The 22,812-nt window shown below is 44.1% G+C and overlaps 1 protein-coding gene across 18 annotated transcripts in view; it reads left to right on the forward strand.

Annotated features, from left to right (window-relative positions):
* LOC139578647 (receptor-type tyrosine-protein phosphatase F-like) overlaps nt 1-22,812 on the forward strand; it is a 432,132-nt gene that overhangs the window by 322,646 nt on the left and 86,674 nt on the right. For 11 of the 18 annotated variants that reach the window (XM_071406531.1, XM_071406533.1, XM_071406534.1 and 8 more), the window contains 7 exons: nt 1,261-1,406; nt 1,618-1,859; nt 2,056-2,249; nt 3,088-3,221; nt 3,641-3,785; nt 6,837-7,142; nt 17,647-17,840. In XM_071406531.1, the coding sequence (XP_071262632.1) occupies nt 1,261-1,406; nt 1,618-1,859; nt 2,056-2,249; nt 3,088-3,221; nt 3,641-3,785; nt 6,837-7,142; nt 17,647-17,840 (1,361 nt within the window). The remainder of the gene's footprint in view (nt 1-1,260; nt 1,407-1,617; nt 1,860-2,055; nt 2,250-3,087; nt 3,222-3,640; nt 3,786-6,836; nt 7,143-17,646; nt 17,841-22,812) is intronic. The other 7 variants (XM_071406540.1, XM_071406549.1, XM_071406543.1 and 4 more) reach the window with 1 other exon arrangement.

A 22,812-nucleotide genomic window follows, 5' to 3' on the forward strand; every position in this document is an offset into this window, starting at 1 on the left:
CAAATGCTCTGCGAGTGCAGAAAAAAATACATTCATATTATACTCTTATATGTTATATTCTGTATTATAAACTGGGTGGTTTGAGCCCTGAATGCTGATTGGCTGAAAGCTGTGGTATATCAGACCGTATACCACGGGTATGACAAAAATAAATATTTTTACAGTTCGAATTACATTTGTAAGCAGTTTATAATAGCAATAAGGCACTTATGGGGTTTGTGGTATATGGCCAATATGCCATGGCTAAGGGTTGTATCCAGGCATTCTCTGTTGCGTCATGCATAAGAACAGCCCTTAGCTGCTGTATATTGGCCATATACCACACCACTCACCTTGCAAGTCAACAGAATGTTAAATAATTGCAAAATATGAAAATAAAACCATATCAAGAAATCCTAGCACAAAACCAGCTAGATAACTTACATTCAGTTCACTCCATTTTACATGTCTTACATAGATTTTGAGTCGGTCTGCTTAAGTCTGCTTTCTATGCTGGTTATTTATTCAAGACTAACAAAAACTCTTCTTCAGTATCTTTACACTCCCTAAATATTATAGTTTTGTATTGATACTCATTTACCTCACATTGAACACATTTGTCTTTTTGCCAAAGGCGAGCTCCAAGCCCTGAACTAGTTTTTCTGGATCAATATGTAAATAAAACGAAAATAGAAAAGACTCATTACTCTATTCATCTCTCTATTCAAGACTCTGACTCTCAACTTAATTGAAGGAGAACGTTTTGCCCTAGATAGCAAAGAAGGAAATAATGGGCTTTCTATATATGTATATATATAGCGAGTGAGAGAAAAAGAAAGAGAGAGCAACAAAGAGAGAGAGAGAGAGAGAGCGCTGAATGGTCACACTGGTTGAGAGACACTTTGCTTTGAGAGATAATGAACATGGCTGGCTTGGCCCCTCTAGTGACAGGTGAGGGACTGAAAGAGACAGGCTCTGAACAGTGATTGACTGATAGGATGTGAGTGCTGTCCTTCTCGCTCTTTTCGCTCTTGTTGCTGCTCACAGCTCTGGGGCCTGCATTAGTGAGATAGAGCACTTTCAGCCTTTTTTACGTCTTTATTTGTAGTATTATGTTAGCAGGACTGGACGAAGGATGAGAGAATATAATGGAATAGAACAAAATAGAATAGAATGGAATAGTATACTTTATTGTCCGTTAAAACAGAAATGTATCGTTTTGCTGTTGTGAGCTTCAATGACCTGTGTATTTCTCTCCCTCCCCAATGGTCTATCTGACAGCCCTGCCCAAGTCCCCCACCTCCCTGATTGTGACTGAGACCACAGCCACCAGCGTCACTCTGACCTGGGACTCTGGGAACCCTGAGCCTGTGTCCTACTACGTCATCCAGTACCGGGCCAAGGTCTCTGACAACGGCTTCCAGGAGGTACGTTCCAATGGTTTGAATGACTCAGTGGGTGCTAGCAACACCAAGGCTGTGGGTTCCATTCTCACATGGTTGTGGGTTCTATTCCTGCATGGGCCACATATGCTGAATGTACAGTATGTGTCATGGTCAATGTTGACAGTTCTGTAAGTCACTTTGGATAAAAGAGTCTGCTAAATGACCATATTATTATGATGTCATTATATTTTAGGTCGACGGAGTAGCCACCACACGCTACAGCATCGGAGGGCTCAGCCCCTACTCTGAGTACGAGTTCCACGTCATGGCGGTGAACAACATTGGGCGTGGCCCTCCCAGCAGCCTCGTGGACACCAGGACCAGTGAGCAGGCTCCCTCCTCTCCACCGCTGGCTGTACAGGCTCGCATGCTCAGCGCATCCACTATGCTGGTCCAATGGGAGCCTCCCGAGGAGCCTAATGGACAGATCAGAGGGTAGGATATTCTATTAATATATATTTTTAAGGCTTAATGAAGCCTTTGTAAACTCTTTATATGGCCTACATGCTTTATAAAGCCTGAATATGCAAACGTCACACAGCTAAAGGTTGATTTAACAGGTCTCTTCGTCTGATGATTGTTCCATTTTGTAAACTTGGCTAATTGATTGATTTTCTAACCCACTCCTCAGTTACCGGGTGTACTATAGCTCTGACCTCGGAGCCCCGCTGAGTGCGTGGCACAAGCATAACACCGATGACAGCAGACTGACCACCATCTCAGGGTTGACCACAGATATCACCTACAGCCTCAGGGTGCTGGGGTTCACCTCTGTAGGGGACGGACCTCCGTCTGATGTACTGCAGGTCAAGACCCAGCAGGGAGGTGAGTGGACACTGAAGGAGGGACAGTACCTAGTGCACTACCTAGGTGGTAAGTGTACAACTTGTGTAGCAGGGGAGTGGTGAGCGGGCACTGCTACCAATGAAGAAGGGACACTACCTAGGTGGTAAGTAGACACTGTATGAAACAGGAGGCACTTTGTGTGTTCGGTCTGTTTCAGCTCCTTAACCACCCTCTGCTGTAGGACAATCTTCAAGCTCAAGTCTCCCAAGTAGAGGTTTCACTTTTCACTAAGTGACAATCCATATCCACAAGGGCATATTATCTCCTGTGCTGTATCCTCCGAGAAACAAAGTAGGTGTCTACTCGGCAGTTTCCTCCTCTTCTGACACATTTGAGAAGAAAGGTGATAAAGTGATGCAGTGCCACTGGATTATTTTGCCGTGCAGCAACAGTCTTCTGAATTGGTTTCTTTGTACTGTGGATGTACTCTAGCTTTTCAAGCTATAAAGGAGCCACTTGCGAAGGTGTTCTGTATATTGCTGGTACTTGTGAAACAGTAGTCTCAGCGCTATTACAGAGTGATTCATGCGAAAGTGCAGCGCATCTCCTGTGTCTCACGGCGCGTCCACAGACTCTACAGCAGTCTATATGATTCCACACTGAGTAATTCACTTTGTCCCAGTCCAAGTCATCAACCCCTCTGTCCAAAGCGTGTGCTTCCCTTTGTGGTTAAAAGAAATAACTGGTGTAAGACATTCCAATGCTTTTAGATGGATGGGAAGGAGTGCACAAGGGCATGCTGCGGCAGAATTAAGACGTAACCCCTATGTATCCTGAGAGGTAAAGTCTCTCTCTCTCTCTTTCTCTCTGCCTGTAGTACCAGCCCAGCCATCTAGCTTCGAGGCAGAGGCAGAGTTGGACACCCGCATCATGTTGTCGTGGCTGTGGCCTGTCCAGGACCAGATCACCAAGTACGAGCTCATGTACTGGGAGGCTAACTCTGGCAATAAGGTAAATTACAACTTTAAACCTGTCGCCAGCACATCCTACCCTTACTGATAATGCAATCCCCCTACTCCAGGAATAGTGTAATCCGTCTCGTAGGACCATGAAACATTTCATGTTTCTGTTATGTTTTACTCTGTCAGTGGACTTTCTATAAGATATTTCAGATGTTGCAAATGCAATATAGGATCCGAAATGTAATTCCTACTTTGTGTACCTTTTATGTGGAAGTGTTACATATTACCTTTGAGGATTACAACATCTACAGTTCTCATTGTGCTTTTTGAACAACCTCTAGTGACAGACATACACATAAATAGAGTAGCGATCTTGCTAGTGCCGACAACATTTGTTTCTGGGGCCTTTTTTCTCTCGACTCTTCTGAGACTTTTACTAATGTCTATTGTGCCTGTTTTCTTCCTCAGCTCCATGTGACCTTCCCTCCAGCGGGGTCCTATGCTGTGGAGGGTCTGAAGCCAGACACCCTCTACATGTTCTCCCTGGCTGCTCGCTCTGAGATGGGTCTTGGCGTCTACACCCAACTTATTGAGGCCAGGACTGCCCAGTCCAGTAAGTACTGTACCTCAACTCCCAGACCCAAACCTATAGCTTTTTACCTCTCTTTACCTGGAGCTGACTAGTTTTTGGTCCACACCCCGACGCCCAGGCACAAACAGAGGCTTTTTACCTCTCTTTACCTGGAGCTGACTAGTTTTTGGTCCACACCCCGACGCCCAGACACAAACAGAGGCTTTTTACCTCTCTTTACTTGGAGCTGACTAGTTTTTGGTCCACACCCCGACGCCCAGACACAAACAGAGGCTTTTTACCTCTCTTTACCTGGAGCTGACTAGTTTTTGGTCCACACCCCGACGCCCAGACACAAACAGAGGCTTTTTCTTCTTCTACGTGCAACCCTTTCGCTCGAACAAGCTTTACTCTAGGACTTTAATGAATTCCTCTGCCTCTTACAAGAATGTGGAGTCAACACCTCATTGAGGTGGACAAAAGGTAGGTCATATTTTGCTCCTCAAACCCATCTGATCTTGAGGGGAAAACGCTATGTGTGTACTATGAATGGACCAAACCATCGATCAGGTGACACCACTCATTCCTATGTGAAGACTCAAAAGTGCATTGAAACAAAACGATGTCGGTTAAGAAGACATCTCATTGAGACACATAACATGCGCAGTTTGAGCTACTCCAGGAAGTGTGACGTTGCAGGCTAGCTCAGTGCTGCCCCCTCTCATTGAGTAACTCAAGTTGAAGGCCGACCAGGGTACTGCAGGCTTATCCTTATAACTTCTGTTTGCAATTTGAAAATATTAGGTTCAAGAACATACATCTGGTGTATTAGAATGAATTTATTTGTACCATGATTGTCTTCGAAAAAAATGTTTTATTCACACAAAGATAGACCGTGAAGATTGCCATTTTTCTATTCACTATAACGGGGAAACAATGCCTGCAGTATAGCGGTTGGCCTTGAACTTCAGCGGCTTCAATGAGAGGGGGCAGTCGTTCTCCCCTGACAGGTACAGTACATGCCAGCACTGTGAGGAACATTCCTTCTCCCTATTTGCAGTCAGTCGATAACAAATCACTACCAGTAGACCCTTGCACATTTTGACAAATAGTATGATAAACCCAGTGCGCCACATTCGACTGAGTCCATACACAGAACATGCTCATTTCCAGTATGATGCAGAACCCAGCAACCCCAAACAGGCTGCTGCACAGAAGACAAGGCAGCATCATAAATGTCACCATCATTTGTTATTATGGTTTTATAGTTTATCATGAAACACGTCACCGCACTGTACTATACGTCTTTATGTATGGCCTTGGCATCCACCAACACAATCACTGTCGCCTACCCGACACTAATAGCATCGAACAGCTCCCCTTAATTGAGTTTTTAGCACATAACCAGCCCCCTCTGCTGCACCTCTGCTGTTGTCACTGCCTCAGGCTCCGCTCACATCACCGAGAAGGCTCTACAGGAAATCTAGGGGTTGGAAGCTGAAATATTTATGATGGGTTCCCTAAAACAAATCAGAGCTTATTCTGAGCCATTTGTTTTACTTGTCAGCTGTCAAAACCTTCATGTATGGAAAGGGGGAGCCAGGGTGCGTCCCAAATGGATCCCTATTCTCTATTTAGTGCACTACTTTTGAGGGACCAGGCAGGCCTTTGATTCCCATAGGAACAGAGGTCTCGAAATGGAGCTCTCTCTCTCTCTCTCTCTCTCTCTCTCTCTCTCTCTCTCTCTCTCTCTCTCTCTCTCTCTCTCTCTCTCTCTCTCTCTCTCTCTCTCTCTCTCTCTCTCTCTCTCTCTCTCTCTCTCTCTCTCTCTCTCTCTCTCTCTCTCTCTCTCTCTCTCTCTCTCTCTCTCTCTCTCTCTCTCTCTCTCTCTCTCTCTCTAGTCAGTCTCTTATCTGCCTGCCCACTGACACACAGAGTCACTGAGTCACCATTTCAAGAAGGGTTCTAACACAGCAAAGTGTCTCTCTCTCTATCTGTCTTTGTCTCAATAACTTCCACCTCCTTTCACTGCATTTCAATCTTTCTGCTCTATTCCCCGTGCTTCTCAGAATCACAATTCTATTACTATCTCTGTCCTCAATATTCTTACCCATTCACCATTTCATGCTCTTGCTCTCTTTATCTGTCCCTGTCTTTATTTCCTTCTTCTATATCTATATCTCCCTCTCCTCTATCTCTTTGTATTTCTTACAACCCTGCTCCTATTTGAAACGTAGCTGTTGCAATTTGTCTCCCACACATAGTCTCTTCCTCTCATCTACTCCCACATGAATATACCCAAAAAGGTTCAGCCACGTAGTGCACTATATAGGGAATAGGGTGCCATTTGGGTTGTAGACTGTTTTTACTCTGTTTCAATCTGGATTTGTTCATCACTTGGGCATCTGTATTCTGAAAGGAAATAATGGGCTGTCAAGGATTAGCTCTTTCACACCAACCAACCAGACATGACTCATTATTGAAAGCATATTGTGTCCTGCTGCCTCACTGCTCTGGCTGCCAGAACCACAAGCAGGCATGTTAAAGTTCCTCTTGTGCTCCCTCAGTATCCCTCACCCACCCACCACCTTTCCATCGTTCATATTCACTGTGTCGTGATATTCTGAAACATTTATTTTGCTCATTTATATTATGTGCCTGTTTACATTTTAAGTATTTGTTTTACTGTGTAAGATTGTGGGCTTAGCCAACAGACTAGAAAATAAAATAAGCACACCTTCTGAGGAAAAACACTTGATAACAAATGATTCATATGTATTTATATATACACCTACTATACCTCCTTTAAAAACAAATTTCAGGCTGCCTTACACACACGATTACTCTAACACACATTGGTAAAGAGTTATAGGCTACAGTATATGGAGCTCCCCCTCCCAGTCCAGAAGGCCTAGGCTGTGTCCCAAATGGCACCCTATTCCCTTTACAGTAGTGCACTATTTTTGACCAGAGCCCTGGTCAAAAGTAGTGCGCTTAAAGGGAATTGGGTGGTATTTGGGATGCACTCCTCTTCCATCCCTCTCCAATCCCTCCTGCTTGACCCCCCTTCCTCCCTGTGTCCCCCCCCCCCAGCCCCCTCAGCCCCGCCCCAGGAGGTAGTCCTGCTGAGCCTCAGCTCCACCAGCATCAAGGTGAGTTGGAGAGCGCCCCCTGCAGCCAGCCGCCATGGGGACATCGTCCGCTACACACTGGCCTACAAGGCCGCAACTGGAGAGGACCTGGAGCGCCACGAGGTGTCGGACATCGGGGCAGACGTTTCTAGTTACATACTGGAGGGCCTGGAGAAGTGGACAGAATACCAGGTGTGGGTCAGGGCTCACACGGACGTAGGCCCAGGCCCAGAGAGCCCTGCAGCCCGGATCAGGACCAAGGAGGATGGTATGTCCATGGTTGGGCCCAGGATAGGGCCTCCTTTCCCGGAGAAGCACTTCTGGCACTAACCCAGCCTGATACTGGGTCTCTACTGCTACTAATACTACTGCTGCTGCTTTCCCCTGACCTGTCTCTGCCTCTGTCCGGCATCTGTGCTCCTTTCTGCCATGGTCAGGCTGGGGACTTTCCTGGCGAAGCACTACTGGCACTAACCCAGCCCTGCTGTTGTAGTAGTACTACTACTGCCACTACTGTTACTACTACTGCTCTCAACTGGGCCTTCCCCAGTGGCCTATCTTTGCCTCTCTCTAGCCAGGCAAGGCCCTCTTTCTCTGGGCACACTACTGACACTAACCCAGCGCTGGGACTCTTCTACTACCGCTGCTCTACTCTTTATAACGACCTGTCTGCTTTTCTTTGACCACTCTCTTCTTCCTGTCTTTGAGCATGCTGTCATTTCTCTAACCTGGTAGCTGGCTAGGCGGTCTGTGTTGTCTGGTGATGAGCCTGAGTCTGAGTGGGGATCTGACAGGCTCCATCTCCTCACATAGATAAAGCTTTAGTTTGAATTGCTGTGGTGAGTGGATAAATGGGCTGTCGGAGGCTAGCCCACAAGGATGGTCAGCTTTGCTTCACCCAGCGAGCACACTCTGTGTGTTTATTACTGACAGAGGGCACATCCGGAAATTGCAGCCTATTCCCTATGGGTCTCGTGTCAAAAGTAGTGCACTATATAGGGAATTGGGTGCCATTTTGGACGCACACAGAGCATACCTCCTCGCATCACAGCAGCACAGTCCAGCATCTGTGTCCACGAAGTCTAAGATGCCATTACACAACATTCTTACAAGGGGCTCCATCGTAACCAGGAATACAATAGGCTCTTTTCCTGAACCAATGGAGAAAGTATCAGCGGATTTGACAGTGCAGTGTTGAGGGTACTTCCTCTTCTCTTCACTGTGTTTCTTCTTTCTCCAGCTGTCCGTCCGTCAGCACAGTGTGGGGACTGGAGCCGTTCCTCCTTTTTTTCTCCATCTGATAAAACAGGGGTTTTCTGCATCTTTCTCCAGCCGCCTGTCTGTCTGTGGTGACCACAGCTAACAAATGAAGACAGCATGTGCTCTTGACATCTTCCTGACTCCCTCTCTTCCCCCATGTCATCTTTCCTGCCTCTCGCTTTTCTCCTTGCCTTTTAATTATGTTAGGCTTTCCATTGTGTGTGTGGGGGGGGGGGATTGATGTGTGGGTGGTGGCTAGGGCAGAGAGAATTGTAATGGCTACTCATCTACTCTCTCTACGGTGTAAAGCAGCTGCTTTCCTTTCTCTTCGTTGTTCCCATGTTTTTGCATTCTGGTAGAGGCAGGTCTTTTACGGTCCTGTTTCAGGTCAGAGCGCTACAGGGACTGGTGTAATGGCTATAGCAGGGTCTCTTTATCGCATTATCTGTCCCTCCCCCTCTCTCTCTCTCGCTCTGATTTTATCCATCTCTTCCCCTCTCTTTGTTTTTCTTTGTCTTCACAGTGGCAGCAGGGCTTTAACCTTTCTAGAACCTCAACCCCGGATCCGGGATCACCCCCCACCCCCCACACACTGATTAGCATAGATAGCATAGCTTCAGAAGTAGATAGTAGCATCTAAATATCATTAAATCACAAGTCCAAGACACCAGATGAAAGATACAGATCTTGTGAATAAAGCCACCATTTCAGATTTTTAAAATGTTTTACAGGGAAGACAAAATATGTAAATCTATTAGCTAAACACGTTAGCAAAATACACCACTATTCTAACTCCATCAGTTTCTTACTCCTTCAGGTGCTATCACCAATTCGGCTCAACTAAGATATTGATATCCACTAACCAAGAAAAAACCTCTTCAGATGACAGTCTGATAACATATTCATGGTATAGGATAGTTTTTGTTAGAAAAAAGTGCATATTTCAGGTAGAAATCACAGTTTACAATTGCACCGACCATCGCAAATCGACTAGAATTACTAGATAGAGCAACGTGTATGACCAATTTACTCATCATAAAACATTTCATAAGAATAGACAAAGCATAGCAATGGAAAGACCCAGATCTTGTGATTCCAGACAATATTTCAGATTTTCTAAGCGTTTTACAGCGAAAACACAATAAATCGATAAGTTAGCATACTACATGTGAAAACGTTACCAGAGCATCGATTCCAGCCAAAGAGCGCTATAACGTAATCACCGCCAAAAGATATTAATTTTTTCACTAACCTTCTCAGAATTCTTCCGATGACACTCCTGTAACATCATTTTACAACATACATATACAGTTTGTTCGAAAAGGTGCATATTTAGCCATACAAAACCGTGGTTACACAATAAAAATACTAGGAAATCAAGCCTCAATATGTCTGACGTCATCTATCAGAGTGATCTAGTTTAATTAAAAGCTAATCATATACTTGACTAAAAAATACAGGGTTGACAGGAATCGAAAGACAAATTAGTTCTTAATGCAACCGCTGATTTACATTTTTAAAATTATCCTTACTTTTCAATACAGGGTTGGCCAAGTGAAGCTACACCAAACAAAATGGCGATGTATGCGTTTAAAATATTTCGACAGAAACACGGTTTATCATATTAAATATTGCTTACTTTGAGCTGATCTTCCATCATATTCTTGGGCAATGTATCCTTTCTATGTTATAAACGTCTTTTGGTCGATAGATGTCCTCTGTCCTTCGAAATGTCCACTAACAACGACCGAGACCGCGAAACGTTCCCAAAGCTAGAAAGTGCACGACAAATAAATTCCTCAGAATCGCACTAAACGGATATAAATTGCTATAAAACGGTTAAAATTAACTACATTCTGATGTTTTTAACAACTATAACGACTGAAAACATGACCGGAGAAATATAGCTGGTTAGAAAACGATTTGGAACGAGACAGGTCCGATGGCCTTCACGCTTGAGGCGCACGTTGAGAAAGGGCGGTCTCTGTACATTTTGGTCATTTATAATGGCTGTGAACGTCCCATCGATTTCATTGAAAACGTGATGACGTACAGACACCCAGAGGAAGACGTAGGCAGTGTCGGTTTCTTCATAGCATTCACTGTGGCCTTATAAACAGACCCCAGATCAGAGGTAAAAATTTCTGAAATCTGAACCCTGTCATGAAAAGTGCTGTAAAAATTGTTCTGTACCACTCAGAGACAAAATTTCAACTCCTATAGAAACTATAGACTGTTTTCTATCCAATAATAACAATAATATGCATATTGTACGATCAAGAATTTAGCACGAGGCAGTTTAATTTGGAGACCCAAATATGCTAATGCGGAACAGCACCCCCTATAGTTGCAAGAAGTTAAAGACTAGAAACAGCCAATAATGCCTTCACAAGAGACGAGCAGAAGCATCGTTTTAGTTCGGCATACTGTTCCTCTCCCACTCACTCACATCCACTAACCTTCACTGTGTCACCTCTCTCTCCATCTCCATCTCTCTCTCCCTCCCTCTCTCTCCCCATCTCGCTCCATCACCCCCCCTCCTTCCCTCCCTCTCTTAATCTCTCTCGCTCTCTCCCTCCCTCTATCTCCACCTCTCGCTCCATCTCCGCTCTCTCTCTCCCTCCCTCTCTCTCCTTCTCTTAATATCTCTTCCAACCTCTCTCTCTCTCTGTCTCTCTCTCCCCCTCTCTTTCTCCCATGCCCCCTCTCTCTCTGCTACATTTTTCCTCTGCACACCCACTGCATTCTAATCTCACACTCTTTTCATCTCTTTCCGTCTCTCTGCCCCCGTTTGACTTTGAGCTCTCGTCTCTCCCTGGATTGTTCCAGCATCTGTCCATTTCTCAGTGCAGTGGCATCCTCTGTTCTATCCCTTCCTGTCCGATCTCTCTTCTTTGTCTTTCTTTCATCTCTCTACATCCTCTCTCTCTCTCTCTCTCTGTCTCTCCCACCAATAATCCTCCCACCCCCACAGTACAGCAGAACCCACAGAGTTGCCTGCCTGGCACCCTGTCCAATCACAGTGAAGTCTAATTTGTTCTGTGGTCAGGGTGCACTGGGCCTTGATGGCTGGGCCTCTGACTCACAATTAATTTGTTTTAATAAAATGAAGCCAATCTCACAGCCTATAGTTATTGAGATCTAGCAGCAATTGTCTGGCTGTTCTTGATGGTGGGGGATATATGTCAAGCAGTGTGCTGGGATTTCTGTCATGTCAGATGGACCGGGACCTGCAGTAGTCTGCTTTACCTACCGTGACTTCAGAAAGTATTCACACCCCTTGACTTATCCTACATTTTGTTTTGTTACAAAGTGGGATTAAAATGGATTTACAGTAATTGTCATTTTTTGATCTACACAAAATACTCTGTAATGTCACTAATATATATTGATTATATAAGTATTCAACTCCCTGAGTCAATACATGTTAGATACATGTTACTTTTGTCAGCGAACACAGCTGTGAGTCTTTCTGGGTAAATCTCTAACAGCTTCCCACACCTGGATTGTGCAACATTCGTGTCACGTCCTGACCATAGTTCTTATGTGTGTTGCTTGTTTTAGTGTTGGTCAGGACGTGAGCTGGGTGGGCATTCTATGTTGTGTGTCTAGTTTGTCTGTTTCTGTGTTCAGCCTAATATGGTTCTCAATCAGAGGCAGCTGTCAATCGTTGTCCCTGATTGAGAATCATATATAGGTGGCTTGTTTTGTGTTGGGGATTGTGGGTGGTTGTCTTCTGTCTTTGTGTTCTGCACCAGATAGGACTGTATCGGTTTTCACGTTTGTTATTTTGTATTTTGTATAGTGTTCACGTTATCGTCTCTTTGTTTATTAAACATGTTGAACACTAGCCGCGCTGCATTTTGGTCCTCTCCTTCATCAACGGAAGAAAACCGTTACAATTTGCCCATTTATTATTTTCAAAATTCTCCACGCTCTGTCAAATTGGTGGTTGATCATTGCTAGACGACCATTTAAGTGAAACATGTAACTCGGCCACTGAGGAACATCAACTGTCTTCTTAGTATGACTCCAGTGTAGAATTTGCCTTGTGTTTTAGGTTATTGTCCAGCTGAAAGGAGAATTAATTTCACAGTGTCAGGTAGAAAGCAGACTGAACCAGGTATTCATCTAGGATTTTGCCTGTTTTTAGATTCATTATTTTGTTATCCTGAAAAACTCCCCAGTCTTTAACAATTACTGTACAAGCATATCCATAACATGAGGCAGCCACCACTACGCTTGAAAATATGGAGAGTGGTACTCAGTAATCTGTTGTGTTGGATTTGCCCCAAACATAATGCTTTGTATTCAGGTCAAAATGTTAATTCATTTGCTACATTTCTTGCAGTAATAATTTAGTGCCTTGTTGAAAACAGAATGCATGTTTTGGGAACATTTTATTCTGTACAGCCTAACTTCTTTTCACTCTGTCAAGTAGGTTAGTATTGCGGAGTAACTACAATGTTGTTGATCCATCCTCCGTTTTCTCCCATCACAGCCATTAAACTCTGTAACTGTTTTAAAGTCATTGGCCTCATGGTGAAATCCTTGAGCGGTTTCCTTCCTCTCCGGCAACTGAGTTAGGAAGAATGCCTGTATCTTTGTAGTGACAGCCTCAGGAATGTTGATACACGATCCAAAGTGTAATTAATAACTTCACCATGTTCAAAGGGATATTCATTGTCTGCTTTTTTTTTTTTTTAACCCATCTACTAATAGGTGCCCTTCTTTGTGAGGCATTGGAAAACCTCCCTGGTCTTTGTGGTTGAATCTGTGTTTGAAATTCACTGGGGTACAGAGATGAAGTAGTCATTCAAAAATCATTTGAATCACTATTATTGCACACGGAATGAGTCCATGCAACTTATGTGATACATTTTTACTCCAGAACTTATTTAGGCTTGCTTTAAGAAAGGGGTTGAATACTTTTTGGGAGACCCAACCAAGTTCACATACTGTAGAAATGTCAGTTATAGATTTATCTTGACATTAAAAGCAAGTCTAAGAAGCATTAGATCTGTTCTATGTGCTCTATTTCTATTCTTCCTGTTCTTAAGTTTCATGTTTGTGTCTTTTACTTTTGGTTTTGTACACCAGTTTCAAACAGCTATATTTTAGATTTGAGATTCTTCAAAGTAGCCACCCTTTGCCTTGATGACAGCTTTGCACACTCTTGGCATTCTCTCAACCAGCTTCATGGGGTAGTCACCTGGGATGCATTTTAATTAACAGGTGTGCCTTGTTAAAAGTTCATTTGTGTAACTTATTTCCTTCTTAATGCGATTGAGCCAATCAGTTGTGTTGTGACAAGGCAGGGGTGGTATACAGAAGATAGCCCTCTTTGGTAAAAGACCAAGTCCATATTATGTCAAGAAAAGCTCAAATAAGCAAAGAGAAATGACAATGCATCATTACTTTAAGACATGAAGATCAGTCAATAAGGAAAATATCAAGAACTTCGAAAGTTTCTTCAAGTGCAGTCGCAAAAACCATCAAGCGTTATGATGAAACTGGCTCTCATGAGGACCGCCACAAGACAGGAAGAACCAGAGTTACTACTGTTGCAGAGGATAAGTTCATTCGAGTTACCAGCCTCAGGAATTGCAGCCCAAATAAATGCTTCACAGATTTCAAGTAACAGACACACCTCAACATCAGTTGTTCGAAGGAGAATACGTGAATCAGGCATTCATTGTCAAATTGTTGCAAAGAAACCAGTACTAAAGGACAACAATAAGAAGAGACTTGCTTGGGCCAAGAAACACGAGCAATGGACATTAGACTGGTGGAAATCTGTTCTTTGGTCTGATGAGTCTAAATTTGCGATTTTGGGTTCAAACCGCCATTTCTTTTTGAGAGGCAGAGTAGGTGAAGGGATGATCTCCACATGTGTGGTTCCCACTGTGAAGCATGGAGGAGGTGGTGTGATGGTGTGGGGGTGCTTTGCTGGTGACACTCTGTGATTTATTTAGAAGTCAAGGCACACTTAACCAGCATGGCTACCACAGCATTCTGAAGCGATACGCCATCCCATCTGATTTGTGTTTAGTGGGACTATCATTTCTTTTTCAACAGGACAATGACCCAACACACCTCCAGGCTGTGTAAGGGCTATTTGACCAAGAAGGAGAGTGATGGAGTTCTGCATCAGATGACCTGGCCTCCAGAATCACCCGACTTCAACACAATTGAGATGGTTTGGGATGAGTCGGACCGCAGAGTGAAGGAAAACAAGTGCTCAGCATATGTGGGAACTCCTTCAAGACTGTTGGAAAAGCATTCCAGGTGAAGCTGGAACACAACAAAATTTGGAAAAAGTCAAGGGTTCTGAAAACTTACTGACAGCATGGCCACTGTCAGATCCTTCTCTCTTCTCCTCTCTATCTCCTCTGCCACACTGGGATGAGTGACCCCCTAACTGACTTTGCCTATACATTCCCAATCTGTCCAAGATCTTTATCGAATTACTGGCTGAATCACTTTCCCGCTGCCCTGAGCTGACAAGCACATGATGTGCGCTTGATTGCATTCACGCAGTGGGATTCTGGGAAAAAGTGCATTAGCAACTTCATTCATGTGAACCTGAGTAGAGGGGACATTCTAGAAACAAGAGAACACGGCATGAACCTACTCTGTCTCTGCACCTCGGTTTCCATGGAGACTCCATGGGAGTGAGTGGGAGCTCTCTGTCTCTCTGATGAGTAGCAGACAGCCAGGGAAGGATTGAGAAAGAAAGAGAGCTGGGTGGCAGAGAGAGGGAGCAATAGATGGAGAGAGATGGAGACAAACTATCACTGCTGCCCTCAGTTTGAGTCCAACATCCCAGTGCAGCCCCAACACTGAGAGATGACAGTATGTTGTTTGAAAACAATAGGGTTTATTGTTACACTCTAAAAAGAATGATAGGTAAAAAATAACCCAATTTGGGTTATTAGGAAACCCAGCGCTGGGTAAATATTTGACAGAACACACGCTGGGTTATTTTGACCCAGCCAGTTGGGTTGCATGAATAACCCAACATGTTGGGATATTGGGATTACCCAAACATGAGTTAATTTAACCATCAGTTGGGTTTTATTCATTTTCATGCTGGATCGACCCAGCAGCTGGGTCTTTTTTTAAGTAATCCTTAGGTTGTTTTCAGGAGGTGTGGCTAATTGGGGGTGTGGCTTTCAGATAGTTATTTTTGGCCACCTATGAGAGTAAATGTAATTCATCTTTAACATCTTTAGCATTTTTGCACTTTAAATATCGAATATAATATTAATAATATTGTTATTTGCATACTATAACAAAGTGGTAATCATCACAACATTGATTTTTCCAAAGGCTCTTAAGAAACTAGTACGCTTTCTCAAAGCTACAAAAAATTGAGTGTTCAACCTCAATATGTGATCACAACATAGCAGAACAGATCAATCGGAATTACATTTACTGTCACGGGTATCCAAAAATAACTATCTGAAAGCCCCACCCCTACTAAGCCACGCCTCCAGTTTTCTCATCAGACCAGCTGGGTCATATCTCAATAACCCAGCATCAACTTCCCAACCTTGCTCTTTTTAAAGAAAACAACCCAACTAAAACCTATTCCCCCTCAGGAGACTGACAAGATTTGGCATGGGTCTTCAGATCCTAAAAAGGTTTTACAACTGCACCATCGAGAGCATCTTGACGGGTTGCATCACGGCCTGGTATGGCAACTCCTCGGCCTCCGACTGCAAGGCACTATAGAGGGTAGTGCGTACGGCCCAGTACATCACCGGGGCCAAGCTTCCTGCCATCCAGGACCTCTATACCAGGCGGTGTCAGAGGAAGGCTCTAAAAATTGTCAAAGACTCCATCCACCCTAGTCATAGACTGTTCTCTCTGCTACCGCACGGCAAGCGGTACCGGATCGCCAAGTCTAGGTCGAAGAAGCTTCTAAACAGCTTCTACCCCCAAGCCATAAGACTCCTGAACATCTAATCAAATGGCTACCCAGACTATTTGCATTGCCCCCCCATCCCCCTTCTACGCTGCTGCTACTCTCTGTTATTATCTATGCATAGTCACTTTAATAAGTCTATATACATGTACATATTACCTCAATTACCTCGACACCGGTGCCCCTGCACATTGACTCTGTACCGGTACCCCCTGTATATAGCCCCACTATTGTTATTTACTGCTGCTCTTTAATTCATTATTTGTTATTCTTATCTCATACTTTTTTTTTGGTATTTTCTTAAAACTGCATTGTTGGTTAAGGGCTTGTAAGTAAGCATTTCACTGTAAGGTCCTACACCTGTTGTTATTCAGCGCATGTGACAAATAACATTTGATTTGATTTTGATTTGATAAGTGACCCAATGCCTGCAACCCAGCAGTTGGGTCATCCAAACAACTCGGCATTCTTTTCAGTGTACGCACCCTTTGGACAAGTCTGAAGACAGGATGAACAATTTACACCCAGCAGTACTCTGGATTGAAATCCTTGAAGACCGAACTTCAAAGACTTCAACAGCATCATGAGTATGTCTGTGTGTACGTGCTGGGGTTCTCTACATCTGTTCCTCTTCCATTTTACACAGGCATGGTGTGTGTTCTAAATGGGACCCTGTTGCCTACATAGTGCACTACTTTTGACAAGTAGGGCACTGTTTAGGGAATAGGGTGCAATTTGGGATGTAGACTTGGGCTTTGTATTTATCTGTTAATACAAGAGCCATATTGACTTTTGTTCTTCTGAAGGTCGACCGAGGCGGCAGGATTCTGCAGGATTCTGGAAGCTTGCAGATGTATTATGAGGTTAAATGGTTCCAATTAGCAGAGCTGCTGTGCATAGTGCTGACTGGCAGATACTGAGCTTTTCCTTTCCGTTAGGATATGTAGTGTTGCGTTGGGTAGAATACTACCCTAACAGTCTGCTTATATCTATGTATTAATCTCTTAATACAGGCCTTTTCCTTTACCGCTTCCTGTCCTTCCCTCCTCACTCTCCGCTGCTTCCTATGTGACTATCATTATCAAGCCAATCTATCTCCGCTCATTTCTATTGAAGTCATAGTTGTATTAATTTAAAACCTCCCCTGGTAGCTGATCATGCATCCTGCTCATAATAAGGCTGTTTAAATAGCAGCTCTGCTCTTCCTCTGCCATGAAACATTAAGTCTGGCCACTCAACCCAGCCGCTGATGTCCCCCCCAAGAAACCACGAGACGCTTTGATTTATCTAACCTTCAAAGGGATCTATGCTACCTTCATATTACCTTTGAACCTCCACAGACCTTTCAATGTTTCTCAATAGGTCTGTTTCTTTGATGAAGCTTTGATGCCATTCCGATAGAGATCTAGCTAGCTACGGAGTACAGTGTTTGAAACAGGCTTGGTTGGTCATCTTAAATTATTCTCTGGGTACATCTGAAATACGGTGCCATTTTGGACACAGGTTTAAGCCTAGCTGTAACCCTCAGTCAGAGTTGAAGCTTGACTTGTAACCTCTGTTACCTTTTATCCTTTTCCCCCAGTGCCCGGAGCCCCTCCCAGGAAGGTGGAGGCTGATGCCCTGAACTCTACAGCCCTGAGGGTGATGTGGAAGCCCCCCCTTCAGGTGAAACAGCACGGGCAGATCAGGGGGTACCAGGTGGTCTTCTCACGACTGGAGAACGGAGCGCCACGAGGCCAGCCCAATATCATGGACGTCTCCCTACCCGAGGCACAGGTACTGTCCCACTGCCACTGCCACAGTGTCCCAGTCAGACCTGGGTTTCGAATGGTATTTGAAATATTTCTAAAACTTTAACTGCAAAACAATGAATACGTAAGATGTGCTAAGCTTGCCCGGCCATTTGGCACTCCAGGAAGGCTCAAGCAAACTCTCAAACAGCCCTTCCATTCACCTCACACAGTTCTTAGTCACTCATAATGGAGAACTGGGGGAGATTTAGTTCAGTAAGGAATGATCGTTACTCTCTGTCAGTGGCAGAGAATGGTGGTCAGGTAATCACTAGGATTAATTCATTATTCAGTCCTCTTAACGTGATTGAAAAGGACCTGTGGATTTCCTGTGTATTTGCCTTTAAAAAACACAGTGAACAAATCCCCCTTTTCAATTTCCTCTTCAGTGGAATAAGGGATGGAAATAACAAAATAACTCTGTTCTCTAGCTACTATGCTGATGATGAAAATGCATTGGGTGATTTTCTATGTAGATATGAATGTGGGGTGGTCTGCCTTTTATGTAGATGAGAATGTCAACTCACTGCCTTGTTATTCTAGGAAAAATTATTGTATTTCATATTGTTGCTGGGTTTAGTATTACTCGTAAATGAGGAATATGAAAAAGCATAGATTTAATCCTGATTAGGGCTGCTCACACACACAGACACACACACACCTCTCTCTCTCTCTCTCTCTCGCTCTCTCTCTCTCTCTCTCTCTCTCTCTCTCTCTCTCTCTCTCGTTGTATTTGGAATGCTTATAAGAGGATCTCTAGTCATATTAGGAGCTTGTGAGAGCATGCCTTCCTTCTCTCTGAAGCACACAGTGTCAAGCACACAGTGTCAAGCCCTCCTCCAGTTCCCAGCTCATCAGTGCTAGCACCCTATGCCATTCTCCTCAGATAACTGCAGACAAGCCTAGCTGACATGGTAGGTATAGAGGTGTGATGAGACGTACAATGAGACAATTCACAATTCACTGCCATGTGTGATTCTGAGGCTGAGTCACAGCGGTTTGTTCAGGCAGAGTTATTATCCACATCACTGATATTTCTATTGACGTGCCGTGAATGTATTTTGTCTCTGAACCTTACACCTTAGCATGTATTTTTCCATAAAGCTGTAAAGCTTGACCAAAATGTCACCCAATTCCCTACATAGTGCACTACGTTTGACCAGAGCCCTTTGACCCTTACACATGTCTTAATTAGAATTGATCAACTCTCGCATCCCTAGCATGTTGACCTGACGATTCCTTTTACTTCACAGTAAAACAAAATGGGAGCTTTAGGGAGATCAGGCTGGTTCCACCAACCTACTGTTTTTGCCGTGACCAACCATTTTGCCGTGACCTTGCTATCAGACTGCCACCCAAAGACTACTTCTTAAATCCCTGTTCCTTGATGGCTGCTGCATCTCGTCTCTGCGATGCACCACTCCTTCGCCACACACACACACACACACACACACACACACACACACACACACACACACACACACACACACACACACACACACACACACACACACACACACACCGCACCACTTCTTGGCCAAGCTGAAAGGTCAAGTAGACATACAGTGTGAGGGCCAATCGTTCATGTCATTTCACATTGTGTTTTTTTTCTCTCTCCCAGAGATAAGTCTCACCTCTGATTTCCTTCATGAGGTACATTCCTGTCTTATCTGGGCAAGGAGCAGCTATGCTTCTGCATCCCCCTTACACATCTGTGACACCCAGATACAGGCAATGACGCACACACACACACATACACATATATACATACACACACATATATACACACACATGCACACACACTCATGAGCACTTACACATGCGTGCACGCACACAAGCATGTACGCAAGCACACACGGATATGAACACAAACACAAACACACACACATACGCACACATATATCTCACCCTGTGAGTGAATGTGCTTTTCAGGAAACTGTCTTTTATTTTTTATTTAACCTTTATTTAACTAGGCAAGCCAGTAAAGAACTAATTCTTATTTACAATGACGGCCTACCCCGTCCAAACCCTGCCCAAACCCGGACGACGCTAGGCCAATTGTGTGCCGCCCTATGGGACTCCCGATCACGGCCAGTTGCCCTAAAAGGGCTTGAAGGCTCATATTTTTTGTGGGGGACACCACACTCTACAAAGAAAGTCCTGCATGCTCTAGTTTTATCTTATCTTGATTATTATATGGCCAAGTGCTGCAAAGAAGGACTTAGTTAAGCTTCAGCTGGCCAAGAACTGAGAGGCAGGTTTTGCGCTTCATTGTATTCAAAGGGCTAATATCAATACAATGCATGTCAGTCTCTCGAGGGCTAAGAGATAAGGAAAGACTTACTGCTGCCACGTGTGCTCCCTCTCCGGCCTCTATGTCACCAGGCTGCTCGTTATGGCGCACACCTGTCACCATCGTTACTCGCATCAGCGCATTATAACACTCACCTGGACTCCATCACCTCCCTGATTACCTTCCCTATATATGTCACTCCCTTTGGTTCCTTCCCCAGGCGTCATTGTTTCTGTTTCTCGTCTGGGTGCTGTTAGTGTTTCTGCTTTATATTATGTTCCGTTTTATTTCATTAAAACACTCACTCCCTGAACTTGCTTCCCGACTCTCAGCGCTCTTGTTACAACTGCATCATTTCTTGTTTTTATGAGAAACATTCATGTGAAGGAAATTCCTAATTATTTGCATAGTCAACTTACACACAGCACTACACACACACTTACCCCACCAGACATGCCACCAGGGGTCTTTTCACAGTCCCCAGGTTCAGAACAAATGTAAGAAAGCGTACAGTAGTTTACAGACCCGCGTTTGCATGGAACTCCTTTCCATCTCATATAGTTCAAGTGAACAGCAAACCTGGTTTCAAAAAACAAATAAAGCAACACCTCACGGCACAACGCCTCGCCCCCATGGGACCTATTTTTTGTGTGTATGTCATGTGTTACCGATAGATGCACACGCACGCACACACACAACACGCAAAATGTTTTAAATGTGTGTACAGTATCAGTCAAAAGTTTGGATACACCTACTCATTCCAGACTTTAAAAAAATATTTTTATATGAAGACATCAAAACTATGAAATAACACATGGAATCATGAAGTAAATCAAAATATATTTTATATTTGAGATTATTCAAAGTAGTCACCCTTTGCCTTGAAGACAGTTTTGCACACTTGGCATATACAGTAAGTATAAGTCACTGAATAGACATATCTCTACACGTACAGTGTGGAGCAATACACACACACACACACACACACACACACACACACACACACACACACACACACACACACACACACACACACATACTCAAACATCCACGATACAGACTCACACACGTTTTTTTCCTACTACCTTCATTCATAGAGTTTTGTCTGTTTTCATTTGTAATGTATCTTATTAATTGTATCTTGCCAAGCCAGTGGAGTGTTTTCATTTTAGAATACTGCAGTAGTTTCCTTAGTCCTCTTCATTGGAATCTGTTCTGCCATGCATGCATATGGCCTTATTTGGCTGACTCTTTCCACGGTGTGTTGTTTGGATCTCTGTCATATACAACACACACACACACACACACACACACACACACACACACACACTCACTCACTCACTCACTCACTCACTCACTCACTCACTCACTCACTCACTCACTCACTCACTCACTCACTCACTCACTCACTCACTCACTCACTCTGTGTTGTTGGATCTCTCTCGGTCTGTCGTATACACATCACACGATTTTCTGTGATGGATTGATTCCGTCCCTGGTGCGGTGCTGAATCACTTTAAGTGGGCTGTTTTGCCAGGCTCAGATCTTTATGCCAGTGGAGAGCTCCTCATACCATGGCGGCTGGCTGTGCTGTGTCCATATTTATGGTGCCTGCGTCCTTGTCAGCTCCATGAAAAACAGGCTCTCTGGCCACTGCTACTGATGAAGTCTGGGGACTAGATCTGTTCGAAAGAGGCCATAAACATTCCCCTCGGTTGCTTATACAGTGTTACACACCCGAGGACAGAGAGAAGCTCATTGCAGAGAAACATATTAGCAAGACTAGAAGCTGTGATCACTATAGACCTACCAACCAAGGGCATAGAGAGAGAACAGCATTTTAGTGAAATGAACACATTAGCTAGACTATAAGCTGTCATCACTCTACACTCTCACTGTCTTGAACATAAAAGGGTTCTTCAGGCTGTCCCTATAGGATAACTCTTTGAAGAAACCTTTTTGGTTCTGAAACCGAAAAGGGTTCTACCTGGAACCAAAAAGGGATCTCCCATGGGGACAGCCGAAGAACCCTTTTGTAACCCTTTTTTTCTAGTGTAAGCCTAGTAGTGTGTTGTTTTTGAGTTGAAGGAAGCTTTCAAAATCCCTTCGCCATTTTACTGTGGCTGTGGATGGTCTCTATAGAACAGCAATCAGGCTTGGACTACCGCTCTCTTCGTCACGCTTATGACAAAACCCTTAATGACAGAGTAAATTCCACCATATCAAATTATTGGCCGTGGGGGTTAGAGACACTGGGGAACATAAAGGCTTAATTGCCAACTCCCTGCCCTGTGCTTTACGACGCTTATACCATTTTTGTTTATACCTGACTCTTTCCTTCTCTCTCTCTCTCTCTCTCTCTCTCTCTCTCTCTCTCTCTCTCTCTCTCTCTCTCTCTCTCTCTCTCTCTCTCTCTCTCTCTCTCTCTCTCTCTCTCTCTCTCTCTCTCTCTCTCTCTCTCTCTCTCTCTCTCTCTCTCTCTCTGCTCGTGAACAAACAGAGTGTTGTTTTTCTACACGCTGGTTGTTTTGAGGTTTGAAGTCAGGCTTATTTTTGGACACCTGGAGCGGAAGGCTTGATGGCTGTGAAGCGGGAAGGCTTGTCTGATCAGATAAGACGGTCCTAATCTATCAATCTATCCTGGAGCTCGGGGAAAAAACGGATG

Source organism: Salvelinus alpinus, chromosome 6, assembly GCF_045679555.1.
Source record: "Salvelinus alpinus chromosome 6, SLU_Salpinus.1, whole genome shotgun sequence".
NCBI classification, from domain to species: domain Eukaryota; kingdom Metazoa; phylum Chordata; class Actinopteri; order Salmoniformes; family Salmonidae; genus Salvelinus; species Salvelinus alpinus.